The following is a 14,179-nucleotide window of genomic DNA, read 5'->3' as shown; positions in this document are numbered from 1 at the left end:
CTTTTTTAAGTGAAAAATAGTAATTTTAGATATGTTTAATGTAGTTTTTCCATTTTTTATGCTGTATGTTTACATATTTTTTATAATTTTTGAAAATAAGTAATATGAAAATGTAAAACTATATTTTATGCCACGTGTCAGATTTTGGGAGAAATTTTTTCTGCTGATGTGGACGCCCTATGGAGCCTCAAAAGCTCCCTTTTATTAGTAGAGATTATCTTTTATTTCTATTTCTTTTTTGATGAGAATATTTTGGCTGAGGTGGATAGTTTCAAAAGCCTTGAATTTAGTTACTTTTATATAGTAGGATATACTGACCTGATGTTTCTCCGTACACTTCTATTAATTTCATGACTTTATCACATTTAGAGGACTCCGGTTTACAGAAAATAAAAGGCTATCATCGCCAAATTTCTTCAACCAACTACTTACGTAGAATCCATTGTTACACCGTATTATTCTAGTTGAAGTCAACAGGAATTTCTTTCATACTATATTAAAAGATTGGAATATTGAAAGTTTGAAACGATACAGCTTTTCTAAGCAAGAAGTTTAAACGATACAGCTTTTCTAAGCAAGAACCACTTAAATTATTGATATTAGAAAAAGTCAAATCAACAAAGAAAATTCAATTTCATAGGAAATTCTTCTGAGGTTTACTTTTAGCTTCTTCGTTTTTTTGATAAAAGGTTTGCTTTTAGCTATACGATAGCCTATATTTATTAATGACTAGCCACCAATATTGACCATGTATTATTTTTTGTTTCCCCAACTTTTGAACTCCATAAATGGAGCAAATAATGTGTGTGCACACGCTTTTTCTACAACAAATGTAATCTCAACTTTCGTACAGTGATTTCTTTGTATATAACGTTGCCCGAGCATTTGTGTAATTGGCATTATACATAATTCTCTATATTGAACTGAAAAAGAAAGTAGACCGTTTTTATTGAGTAATTAACAAAAAGATCATAAGAAACTCAAAAACTATATATCTTTTATAAATGGTATAATCTTCTTAAAATGTACTTAATTAAATTATATGTATTCTCAGATTTCTTACGAATAAATATACTCTTTTTTCTTGCACAGATTTGCACATGATGAACTTTTGAATCTCAAAACAGTATTTCACTTATTGTTTGAAAAAGTCCATATGTACTTTACACACGTCAAAGACTTTGGAAACTATACTTTATATATGTATTACAATCAAGGTTGTCATCTTAGACCGTTTCTTTGAAGTCAAAATTAAATAAAATATCAAATCCAAACATATCAAATACAAATATATACTCAATAATATGAGATGTGGTGAACCAAAAATGAATGCCATATACGAATGTCCTCAGCTCACAAACATAATATTCCCTATTAGTAACACCTTCTAATCCCATAATCTTTTTGCTATCGAGTATTTATACCAATATAGACTACATTTTCTAGAAGAAAAATAGCATTGTTGAATCAGAACTAGACATAAACCCTTATTCCTAGATAATCTGGTATATTTAGAAATCTTAAATAATAAACATTTTAGAAAGATAGATAAGAATCCTTTGGAGCTAGTCAGATATGCGGAAAGTGAATGACAAGTATGGTTTAATGCAAATGAGATGGCAAACCCCATACCATAGGAGCATATGGTAGATGATTCACAAGTCATAAGCTTAGATAATGTCTGCATGGTGGATGGTTCATGGACTTCTACAACACAATCTAGTGGTTGCAATTGGGTTTGGATGGATGGTTTCAGCAAGATTTAATTTATGGGGACGCAGAATTTAAGAAGGCGAGAGACTACTTTACACCCTTAAGTGGAAGCACTGCAATAGGAAATGGAAAATATGCTTCACCATTCGTCATATCTTTGTTTTGGAACGATTTGCAAGGATTTGATCGCGATGATAAAAGAGTTTCAAGTATAGCCAAGTTTTGCAACTGGACTGGAGGTGAAAAAGACGCTGCAAATTTATTTCTCGGACTTCAAGATCTCTCATATCTCTAGAACGCAAAATAGAATTTCAGATTCTTTAGTTAAGACTGTAAGATATTTTAATAGAATAACAGTTCGTTGTGAAAAAAAAAACTAAAAATGTTCACCTGTTTGATCACGGAAAATAAAACCAGCTTGAAAGACCAAAATCAATATATTACTAATAAGACTTTTCGATGAGGAGTCTTACAACACACATGATTAAAAAAGCTTAAGATTTAAATGGGTTAACCGTGATTGCTCTTATACGCGTCATGGACTAATTATGAAATAGCATTTCATTCTGGTATATAACATTGTAAAGCTCTAAATATTTAAATAGTAAATAAAAACAATTACACTATTAAGTATCAATTATATTTTTGTTAGGAATTAGGTGACATGACCATATGAAAGAAAGAAACTAAGGATCTAACTATAACATAAATTTGGCTATGATATTATGTTTTATATAAAAACAATTGACAAAATACCCCTACATGTGTGTGTAAACAGTAAAAGTTGTGTCTTTTCTTTCCCCTGTAAACTGACAAGTCGTTTTTAATTTCGAACCCTCTCCCCACATACGAAAAAAGAAGTTAGATTTTGAGAGAGAAATTGCGAGTATGATTTGGAGAATATAAAAGTTTTAACTCTCACCCTCCCCGCGGTAGCCGTCTGTTTATTATGTGATGTAAAAAGTTAGGGTTACGGCAGCAGTTTGAAAGTGACGGTGGCATGGGCGATCGAAGAGCGAACAGCAGTGCGGGCGATCAAAGAGCAAACAGCGGCAATCAAGGTTAGTCCGGTTTGGATTTATAGTTCTAGTGTACATAACATCAGTGTCTAAGCAACCCGATCTATCTATGTTTTATCTGAAATTGAAACCGCCGTTTATTTTCAGATATGGTTGGAAGGGGATAACGGCGAAACGAGGCATGTACTTTCCGCGAAGATGAGTGCATTCTTAAATCTGACGTTAGATTTTTTTTCTATAGAGAGCTGAATGAAAAATTTAAAGCCTTGGACACTCATTTCATGATGCTAGAAACCCAGGTTTTTCAGATTGCAGAAGCTATGCAGCAAGAGAAGCTCCAAGAAGGGGACTTTCAAGTCGAAAGTTATATGTCAGTTGGCAGCTCACACTGCTGTCGGTCGACACCATCAACTGAGCACCGGTCAACACCCTTTGGAGAGTCCGTAGGCTCCTCTGAGAAGGTGAGATGCATAGGGGTAGGAAATATTTCTATGACCCCACCCCACTATTCTAATTCAAAAGAATGGTCACACATTGTAGGAAGCAAAGGGTAGGAACATTTCCTATGATCCAACTATTCGCCTACATTTTGCTAAATAAAAAAGTAGAAAAAAAAGATGAACAAGACGGACTGTAGCAGCTTCACTGTTCATCGGAAACAAATAAAAAGATTCAAAGAAGAGAAAAAAGAGAGGAAAGGGATCAGAAAACATTACATGTGCGTTCAGATATTTGATGGGGTAATATTCCATGTATCTTTTGATCTATACTCCAAAGATTTAGCATTTGCATAAATGAGGGCAGTAGAGGGGTATGTCAGTCGACATCAGTTGAGTTGTGGGTTGAATGGTTTGGTTGCTAAACCAAGATCTAGTATATGGAAGTGCCCCTGAGGATAGGCACCACTCTGATGTGGCTTGTAACATTTAAGAGGTGAAGGTAATAGTTTAAAAAAAATTGTGTGAGTCCCTACGATTTCAAACCTCTTTCACAAGACTATTTTATGTTTTGCTTAATGGCAAGCAAAGGATAAGTCTGGAGGAATTAATATACCATAGATTTTACGCCATTTGGACCATGGCATAAGTCCTTTATAGAGGATATTATATGTGTTTGGACTCTGTCATAGAGTATTTTCAAGTTCATGTACGTTTTAGGCTACCTTAGAGATTCTAGAGCTATTTGAAGTGCAAAATTGCGTTGACGCGTCAGAAGTTAGCTATAAATGGAGACCTTACCATAGTACGATTGAGCTCATATTTTGACACAAAATAAAGTTTTGAGTTAGCTTTCCAATGCTAACAATTTGAGATCAATCAGAATTTAGAGAAAACGTTATGAACGTTTTACTGATTAGTGGTTTGTTTGATTCGTGAGAGGAAGTTTTCGAAGATACGAAGAAGAGTCGATCGACACTCTACAATTAGTGTCGCTCAAAACCAATGCGAGTAGATGGGCGAGTCTATTTCAAAACTAACGTGGGCCCATAAGCTTTTGAAATATAACCAATTTTCCTAATCTGTGCTTTGTTTTGTTGTTCTGTTTGTTGATTTACACATGTAATCTAAGGCTAACGTTTCGGCCGGTTAACCGAATTTATGTAATTCATCAAATCTTGGGCTGGGCAAATAAACCGAATCCAAAAATCCAAACCGAACCCGATCCGATAAAAATGAATCCGAACCGACCTGAACTCAACATAAATACCGAATGGATCCTGTTTTTTGGTATATTGGGTTATGGGTATTATCCGAACCGAATCCGGACCTAAATGGATATCCGATAGAATCCGAAACATTTATAATCACAAAAAGAACTTCTACCAAATATGATCTTAATTCTTAATATGTATCCAAAATACTTTAAGATATTATTGAACTTCTAAAATAATTATCTATTACATGAAGGTTGAAGGTGGAATGTGGCGGTTAAAGCTTAAAGTTTTTTTTATTTTAGTTTTGTTTTCATTGAATAATGTTTCTCATTTCATGAGAACTAAGTTTTTGTTTTATGATTTCATTTATCTGGTTTTCTTTCTATCACTAACTATGTTTATCTTTTGCTTGATTTTGAATGATCACGTTTGATGTTTTTTTCTTATTTTTGAATCGATTTTACTTATGTTTTGGCTATTAGAATATGTACAAATCATGTATTTTAAACCCGAAGAACCGATTTCATTTATGTTTTAGTTACAAAATATGTACAAATCATGTATTTTAAAACTGAAGAACCGATTGGGATCCGAACCCGAAAGTACGATGGGTTATACCGGTTCTTTGAAAATTTACTAATCCCGACCCGAATCCGATATAACCCGAACCGAACTTTTATATAATCCGAGGTTGATTTTGATAAACCCAAAAAATCAAAACCTGACTGGATAAAACCAAAATCCGATTGAGACCCCGAATACTCATGCCTAATCAAATTCTTTTTTGGAAGAAGATAATATAAATATATTTTACTTTTAAATAAAAATTGGTGTTTCCGACAAATTCGTTCGGATTCACGCCTTTCATCTTTCGATTTGGAAATACCCACATTAGCCCCATGTGATACCGACAACAGTTTCACGGACTCCAAAAATAGTAGCGTGTGATCTCTTTGTATTGAATACTGGATTCTGCTTTTTTTTTTTCTTCTAAATTACTACTAATAAAATATCTCGAGAATCTTTTGATCAAAAAAAATATATCTCGAGAATCTTTGGTGCGGAAAGGTACGCCTCTCCAAAGTTGTAGTGTTTGATAAATAATATGTTAACAAAAGCATTGCATGTGGTGACAAAATTAAATTAGAGATTAAGAGTTTGCAAAACACTACAACCCAATAATCAATTAATTATTCGCGTAGACATGGAAGGGAAAAGGCGTAGAAACACACTTAGATCTGACCGGTTGCGGTCAGGGGCGAACCCATAAAAAAATTGTATGTGGCACAAATAAAATTTCTGATGAAATTTTTTTTAAACTAATACTTGTAATATGTTTTAGAATTTTTTTTGAAAGAAAAATATATGTTTTAGAATTTGATTATGGAACAAGAGCTCAAGCACAAAAAGTATGGATTTAGAAACCATAACCTAGGTATTATTTGATTTTTTTGTTAGTCTACTGCTAATATTGTTCAAATATGATTGTCATTAAAGAATTCAAATATTTTTAATTATTATTTTGATTTTTAGCTCATTATTTGTTAATTCTAATTTTAAATTTGTTTGTGGCTTTCTGTTCTACAAAAAAGTAAAAAGTAATTGAATAAAATTTATTTTAATAAAGTTAAAGACGCATAACATATAAATTATAATCGGTCAGAAAGAAAAACTAAATACACAACGTTACATAGAAAAGTAAAAAGGGAAATGATATAATTTGAAAAAACATAAACGTTGAAAATAAAAGTAAGACGAAAAGTTAAAATGAAAAAGGAAGGTGCAGAGAACATCAAGAACATTACCAAGAATTATTAGTAAGTATTAGATTTTTTAACCGCGCTACGCGCGGATAAGATAATATATGTATTTCTCAATTCTAAAAAAATAATGTATAATATTATATTACATTATTTAAAGAATATAAAATAATTATATAACTTTTTTTTAATTTTTTTGTGGAAATCATTATGTTGTTTGATTGTTGTACTTGATTCACATATTTTCATAGTTATTTTTGATAGATGAATAACTATATTTTTATTATCAGTAAATAATATATATTTATTATATAATATAAGAAAAATAAAATTATTTACTTTTAAAACAAACTTTTCTCATGTTAGAGACTCGGTTATAAACATATTATATTCGAATGAGACATTTTGACAGTTATCAATCTTCTTAACAGTCAAGAAACAAATCTGAATATCAAAACAATATCTCATACGATCTCTTTGTGAAATAACTGCTCTGGAGAAATTGAATTTATGCATCAAAAAAGACTGGAAATGATGTGCGGATGTGTGTTATCTAAGTCAGTTTTACAAAGTACTACTATTCATAGTTCATATATCATTTAAGTCCATCATTTCTTAAACATCTTGAAAATACTGATGCTAATTAATAATAAACTTTTGGCTAGCAAAAAAATCAAATTTATCTAATTATCGCTTAAATATTTTATTAATATTGTCTAAGAAGCTTTCAATTGATATCATAGTTTAATTTTTATTAGTTTTTTTTTGTTAATTTTAGAGTTTTTGTATTTAAGATTTGTTTCCATGTTAAGCTTATATTTCTTTCACATAATATATATATATATATATGTCATAAAAATTACCATCAAATCAGTTTTACTTATTTATTATTTTGTGTTTAATGAAAATATACTTTTTTAATAATTTAATTTAAAATAAAATTATATATTAATTTGTTGTATTCTAACAATTTGATTGATTTAATTAATTTGCTTTGGTGGATAACTTAAAAAGTTTTCATATGAATCGGGGAAAGCAAGCTTATAATTATTTGTGGATATGAAATCTATATATAATGCTAGTGTAATAAAGAAAGAACATTTTTTTGTAACTTCAAAAAGATACATTATTACAATTTGAAATTAATCAAAATTGAATAAAATGGTAATTAAATAATCTTATTGTTTTTTTATCTTGTTTAGTTGGATTCTCATGAAAAGAAATCGATAGGTTAAAAAAATGTTACAAAATTTTTTGTGTTATTGTTTTGTCTATAAATTACAAAATTTATTGAATTGATATATTTAATTATTGCACCCTTAAATAATATTTTATTAAGACATTAGAGAACTATGTTTTGAGTTGTTTTGTCAAAATTGTACAAAAATCTATGCTTTTTCATATTTGTCACGAAAATTTATATGTTAAACTTACTTTTACAAAATTCTTAACTTTGTCACGAAAACAAAAATCTATGATTTTTCATATTTGTCAATGTTCTCACACTTTCAAAGAATATATTAGCATAGTCACTTACTTTTTTTTTTTAAAGAACAAAGTATCGGAGTCTTAAAAGTTGAATCCATATTATTGTAAATGTACATAAGAGTTTGTGATTACATATTTAGTGATTCTTGTATATGTGTCCAAGAAAGTTTTAATGGCTTATTAGTATATGTCCTATATTTATGTCATAATAACCCGGGTTCGATCCTTTCATTTGTATTGTTTTTTTCATTTTTTACGAAAAAATAAATGAGATGACGTGGCAACTTTGGACTCTCTGATTGGACGATTTTTTGTGCCTATGTGGACACTCTAAGAGGAGCTTATATTCCCCTTTTAGCATAGTATAGATACACATATATATATACACAAAATTTAATATATTTATATATACACACACGCAACTCAACAAATAAATCAGTAAAGACAATAACAATTTATTTCTACGTTGCATGGGGCACGATCTATAAATCAGTAAAAATCATATTATTTTGATTAATATAAAAATTTATTTATAAAATTATAATATTATTTTGAAAATTTATTTTTGGGTTTATATATATATATATTTTTTTTTTCAATGTCAAAAAATTATAGCAAATATTTCTGTATAACTGCAAAGTGCAAACACATCATTTGCATATGGTATCAGTAAAACCAGTTGTGCCCCTAGTTAAAGCAAACCACATGAATAAGTCATCGTCATGCTGCCATCTCTTCAAACTGTAAGTTTGCATATGGTATCATTTCTTCAAACTGTAAGTTTTTTTCATTTACTGTTTTGGGACACAAATCAAACGTTATAACCATGAAAAGACGGAATTGTGATTTTATGTTTTCTATTGTTGTAGAATTAAGATTATAGATTTTCTGTGGTTGTTTATTTTAATGTTAAGATTTTGGTTATAGTATGTTTGAGAAAATTTAATATCTTATTTCTAAATCATCCAAAAGCAAGCCAAGATAAATGTGCTCTATACATTTCGTTTTTACAACCAAAAATAAGAAGAACAAAAAATCTTTAATTTAAAAAATGTGAATAAATAAGGTAAAATTGGAAAATATATAAGTCTGTACAAACACTATTACTTTGTCATTCAAACGATATCTTTCATAGAAAATAGGTTTTTCAGTTCTTAGTACAAACTAAAAAGGAAAAGGGTGAATTTAGAAGATAACCATAGTAGAAAAGAATTAGGAAAATAGTCATGTTCTGGAGAATGTGTCATTTTTTACATAGACATTGTACTCATTCATAATGCGTGAACGTGTAAATTATTCTACTATAATCAAATACCATTCTACTATGTTAAGATTCTAGGCTTGCAGTGATGAACATTATATATACATAAATTATTTTTAATTATTATATGTTCCTTTACATATTATTAAGTAATAAATATATATTGATGCCAAAAAATATATATTGAAAAAATTAAAAAGACAGTAACTATTATGCATATAGTTAAATTGGTCCCATCACATAAATAAATTTTATTAATCCAAACAATTACTTTTCTATTTTATATTGTATATAATTAAATTTTAAATGATATTAATATAGATATATAGTATATTTTTAATATTGATATCTATTAAATGATACTTTCTACTCATGTATTTTTGATCATTTGTATCTTTATAACAAAAACTTTAAATCACTGATAACAAAATTTTCTTTGTAGCATATTTAACAGAATTAAATTTTTAATTTTTAACAAATTCAGTGCAAAATTTTAAAACTTAAATATTAAAATGTCAATATTGTTTTCAAAAAATTTCAATTTTTTTTTTGTCCAAAGAAAATTTCAAAATTAAAATATTTATGCATTTTATATGGTTTATATTTTAATTTAAACGTTATTAATATATATATATATATATATATATATATATATCTTTTAATCTTAGTTTTTATTAAGTGAGACTTTCTAGTTATATGATTTTGTCATAACAAAATATTTAAACTATGGATCACAAAATTTTTAATGTGAGACTTTTAACAGTTTTAGTAATTAATAGTCATTTTTAAAAATTCAAAATATAGCATAAATGGAAAATCAATAAATTTTTTATATGGTTAATGTAAGGGACCCTTAACGTAATTGTTTGATTTATTTTAATAATTTAAAATTAAACAAAAATTAAAAAGGATACACAAATTTTTATCAAATCTTTATTATACAGAAACATTAATTTTCATATATACTTTAGCCACATTAGAAAATTTCATAATTTTTATTTAAGGAAAGAATGAAGAACATTTATAATTAATTTAAGGTTAGTTTAATAAAAATTATTATATATTTAGATGGACTAATATATTTCACTAAGAATTCTTAGATTTATTGTGGCAATGACACATGACAACCTCAAATGTTGTAATACTTCTAAAATAATATAAAAAGATTTTTTTATATCGATTCAAAATTGATCATTTCAAACAGAAATATAATAATAGGAAAAAATTGATTTCTTTAATATAACTATTTGTAGGATTCATTGCAATTTAATTAGTAGACAATATGGAAGATCATATGAATTCGTAGAACAAATGTTTAGTGTAAACCATAGCAGGAGGTGGTTGTAACATATTACATTTTGTTTATAAAATTTAATTGTATATTGTAATATTTACAAAAGTACAAGACATATATATATATATATATATATATAGAAAAATGAAATATAAAACAAAATTATGTTTGCGTCTTGTGATTTATATTTTAACAAATTTAAATAATCATATAAAGCTTAGTAAATATGTTTTGAAATGTTTTAGTAATTTATGGTCTTTTTTAAACCATGGAACATAAAATTTTAATGCGAGATTTTTTTTACAGTTTTAATAATTTATAGTCGTTTTTAAAATTCAAAAGAACCATTGTGGTGATGATACATGGATATCTCAAATATTGTAATGTTTCTCAAATAATATACAAGGAATTTTTAATATCAATACAAATAGATTGTTTCAAACAGAAATATAATAATAGGAAAAACTTTGACTTCTTTAATATATTTATTTGTAGTATTCAAGGATGTTTCATATAAATTCGTGGAACACATGTTTAGTGTAAAACATATTAGAAAAAAGTTGTAATGCTTCTCAAATAATATACAAAATTTTTTTACTATCAAATACAAATTGATCGTTCAAACATAAATATAATAATAGAAAATTTTTTGACTTCTTTAATATATTTATTTTTACTATCAATACAAATTGATCGTTCAAACATAAACATAAATATACAAATTGATCGTTCAATCGTGAAACAAATGTTTAGTATAAAGCATATTAGGAAAAAGTTGTAACATACTATATTACATTTAAAAAATTGAATTGTATACTGTAATATTTTTAAAAAGTACAGCACAATATATATATATATATATATATATATATATATATATATATATATATATATTAGCAGGAAAAAGTAAATATGAAAACAAATTATGCTTGTGTCCGATGGAGGGACTGAACACCCATGCCTAGTTGGACGTACAAATACTGATCTCATATTCTTCCATCGTTGAAAAGACCAACGTTACCCCAATATTTATATATATATGTATGTAGTAGTAACTTTTTTTTTTTGATCAAACCAGTACAACAAATAGTAGTAACCTAACCATTTGATTATACAAAGACAAAACCAGTACAAGCTCCGAGTTATTAGTGATACCCTTTGTGCGAATCATGATTGTTAATTTATTAGTGGGATAGAATATTCTGAATCTTGATGTGCGGCTGTGGAAACAATGTACGAATCTCAAAAGTTGTTGTGTTAAATAATTATATTGACGTAATTAATCGTACTAATGTTTAATACAATAAAACAATGTTGAGTTATAAAAACACAAGTGATTTGGGAGAGACGTGATCGGTTATACTTTGAAAACACCACCTCAAGTTCTGCGGCAAGTTGCCAGCATAAAGTCCAATAAGTGATGTAAGCCATTGAATTTTATTGATATATTTAATTAGTTTATTTGCATTAGTTATTTTAAATGGAAAAGAGGAGAAATAGAATAACTGAAGCTTACACATGGAATGCTTCTAGTAAATGGAATGCAACTTCAGAAGGAAAACATAATTAACAGAACATAAATAAACACATCGACAATAACACCACAACCCAGAAAAACTGTACAATGTAAAACATTATTGCAATGCAAAAATATCAAACATATATTAGAGTATCCCAGAGCATGATAAACACTCTTACAAAATAAAAATCTAAATCAAACAGAAGTGGTAGTAACACCCGAAGGTGAAGGAGATCTATGCTCAACTTTCCTTAGCTGAATGGCCTTGTGAGACTCATCATCATCATAGTACATGTAAGCAAAGCCACCATGCCTGGTCATATCCATACCGGCCATCTCATCCTCAGCAGATATACGCAACAGTTTCATTTTCTTGAGGATGAAGAAAAGCGTTCCCATGGTCGCACTTACCCAACCTGTGATAACAAGTATTTGAATAAGCTGAGCCCCAAGCAGTTTTCCTCCACCGCCCATGAACAAACCGTGGGGCCTTCCGGGCTTCTCGCCGTAGATCTGGTTCAAGTACTTTTCTCTAGCAAAAAGTGCAGTAAATATTAGCCCCCAGGCTCCGCACCCACCGTGTAACTGGGCTGCCTCGAGCGGGTCATCGTATTTGAGTTTCTCCGCGAGCTTGTTGCACCCAAGGAGTACCAGGGCCGCTACGAACCCGCAGATGATCGCCGCCCAAGGCTCTACGACCGAGCAGCCACCGGTTATAGCTGCAAACCCTCCAAGGAGGCCGTTGCATACGTCACTAACGTTCCAGTGTCCCGAGAGAAGACGTTTCCCGAAGAGGGTTGTGAGCGCCGCAGTGCAGCCAGCTAAAGTGGTTGTGACAGCAGTCCGTCCGACAGCGCTCCACTGCCCGTTGATCGTGCCTGATTCATAAGTGACGAGGATCTTGTTGAAGGAACCAGGGTTGAATCCATACCATCCAAACCAAAGGAGGAATGTTCCAAGGACAACTAGTGAGGCCGAGTGGCCACGTAGGGCTATAGCTCGTCCACCGTTATCAAACCGACCAAGTCGTGGACCTTCGATCAACGCACCCCATAGACCAGCGATGCCTCCAACCATGTGAACAACACCCGAGCCAGCGAAATCGATTGCTCCTGTGCTGAAAAGTAGATCTCCGTCGGTCCTAAAAGGACTAGCCCACCCATCAGCAGACCAGAACCAGTGAGAAACAACTGGGTAAACAAAGCCTGTTAAGAAGGATGAATAGATCAGGTATGCAACAAACTGAGTCCGTTCAGCGATGGAGCCGCTGGTGATTCCGGCAGCGGCGATAGCAAAAGCCCATTGGTATAGAAAGTTAGAGTAGTCGGCGGAGGCTGAAGGAAAGTCCTTGAGACCAAAGTTGTGTTTTCCGATGAAGCCGTTTGAGGGAGATCCAAAGGCAAAGGCGTAACCGAAAAGATAATAGAAGAGACCTCCAGCTGCAGCGTCAAGGACGTTGGTAAGCATGATGTTCATCGTGTTCTTGGCTCTTACAGAGCCAGCGCAGAGCATAGCGAAGCCCAGTTGCATAGAGAAGACGAGGTAAGCGGAGAAGAGAAGGTATGTGTTGTCTACGGCGAAAGCAACGTCGGTAAATTTGTTGTTAACGGTGCTAAGTTGGCCGCAGATGTAGTCAGCTGCAGCCGTGGCATTAGGGCCTAACAAGACTGCGAGGTCGGCAGCAGAGCAAGATAAAGATCCCGACATGTTGGGAGAGATTGGTGAGAGAAGTGGGAAACAAAGATAGGAAGAGGACGAAAGTGTTTTGTTCTCTGTTTATAATAAAACTGAGGCAGCTTTAGGGTTGACTTTTATAATTACAGCCTCACGAAATTTTATGCAAGTTGCAAAGTCTTTAAATTTTGTTTGCTAGTAGTACATGTGATTTTTTTAAGAGAAATTGCACTCTATATACAAAACTTCTTTGCTAATTAGGTGAATACCCTAAATCCCACATGATGGTACATTGATTGGTAGACACCAAAGTTTACTGTTATAGGCAGATTGTTAATATCCATGTTATTTTTGTATTATGAGCAAATTGACTCTTTTTTTAAAGGTGCAATAATTTTCATCTGCTAAATCGGTGTAGATAAGATTTGTGTGTTCAGAAAAAATATTCTATCACATCCAAATATATCACACGATAATCTCTCCGTACCTGAAAATCGGTATTGTTGAGATTTATCATTTTACTTTTGTTTTGAAACTAAATTTTAAGGTCAAAATAGATTTACATTTCTTATGAACATAAAAAGTCTCATTTTACCAGATTATTTTCTGAAGGTCTTGATCGTTCGTAATCGAGTTTCTTCTGAGAAATTTCTTTTTCATCAATACTGTTCCATTTCCAGTAAAAGAAGAATTAATCGAGTGTTTGGATTTTCAAAGCGAAAAGCATGTTTCTAGTACCAATATAAGAAGTTTCCTATTTTATTTGTTAGCAGTTAACTATTCAGCCACAAACAAAT

General features: G+C 30.6%; 1 protein-coding gene across 1 annotated transcript; it reads right to left on the bottom strand.

Annotated features, from left to right (window-relative positions):
- Positions 1-11,691: 11,691 nt before the first annotated feature.
- On the bottom strand, positions 11,692-13,510 carry LOC103849623 (ammonium transporter 1 member 1). The gene has a single exon (XM_009126366.3). It carries the CDS (start codon positions 13,413-13,415, stop codon positions 11,904-11,906), a length of 1,512 nt encoding a protein of 503 aa, XP_009124614.1. The 5' UTR covers positions 13,416-13,510; the 3' UTR covers positions 11,692-11,903.
- Positions 13,511-14,179: the final 669 nt, after the last annotated feature.

This window comes from Brassica rapa, chromosome A05 (assembly GCF_000309985.2).
Source record: "Brassica rapa cultivar Chiifu-401-42 chromosome A05, CAAS_Brap_v3.01, whole genome shotgun sequence".
Lineage (NCBI taxonomy): Eukaryota > Viridiplantae > Streptophyta > Magnoliopsida > Brassicales > Brassicaceae > Brassica > Brassica rapa.
Note: the sequence above shows the minus strand (reverse complement) of the source record. Positions and strands in the feature narration are given on the sequence as shown.

Excerpts from the sequence above, each read along its gene's own strand:
- LOC103849623 (XM_009126366.3), bottom strand. The coding sequence starts at position 13,415 with ATGTCGGGATCTTTATCTTGCTCTGCTGCCGACCTCGCAGTCTTGTTA.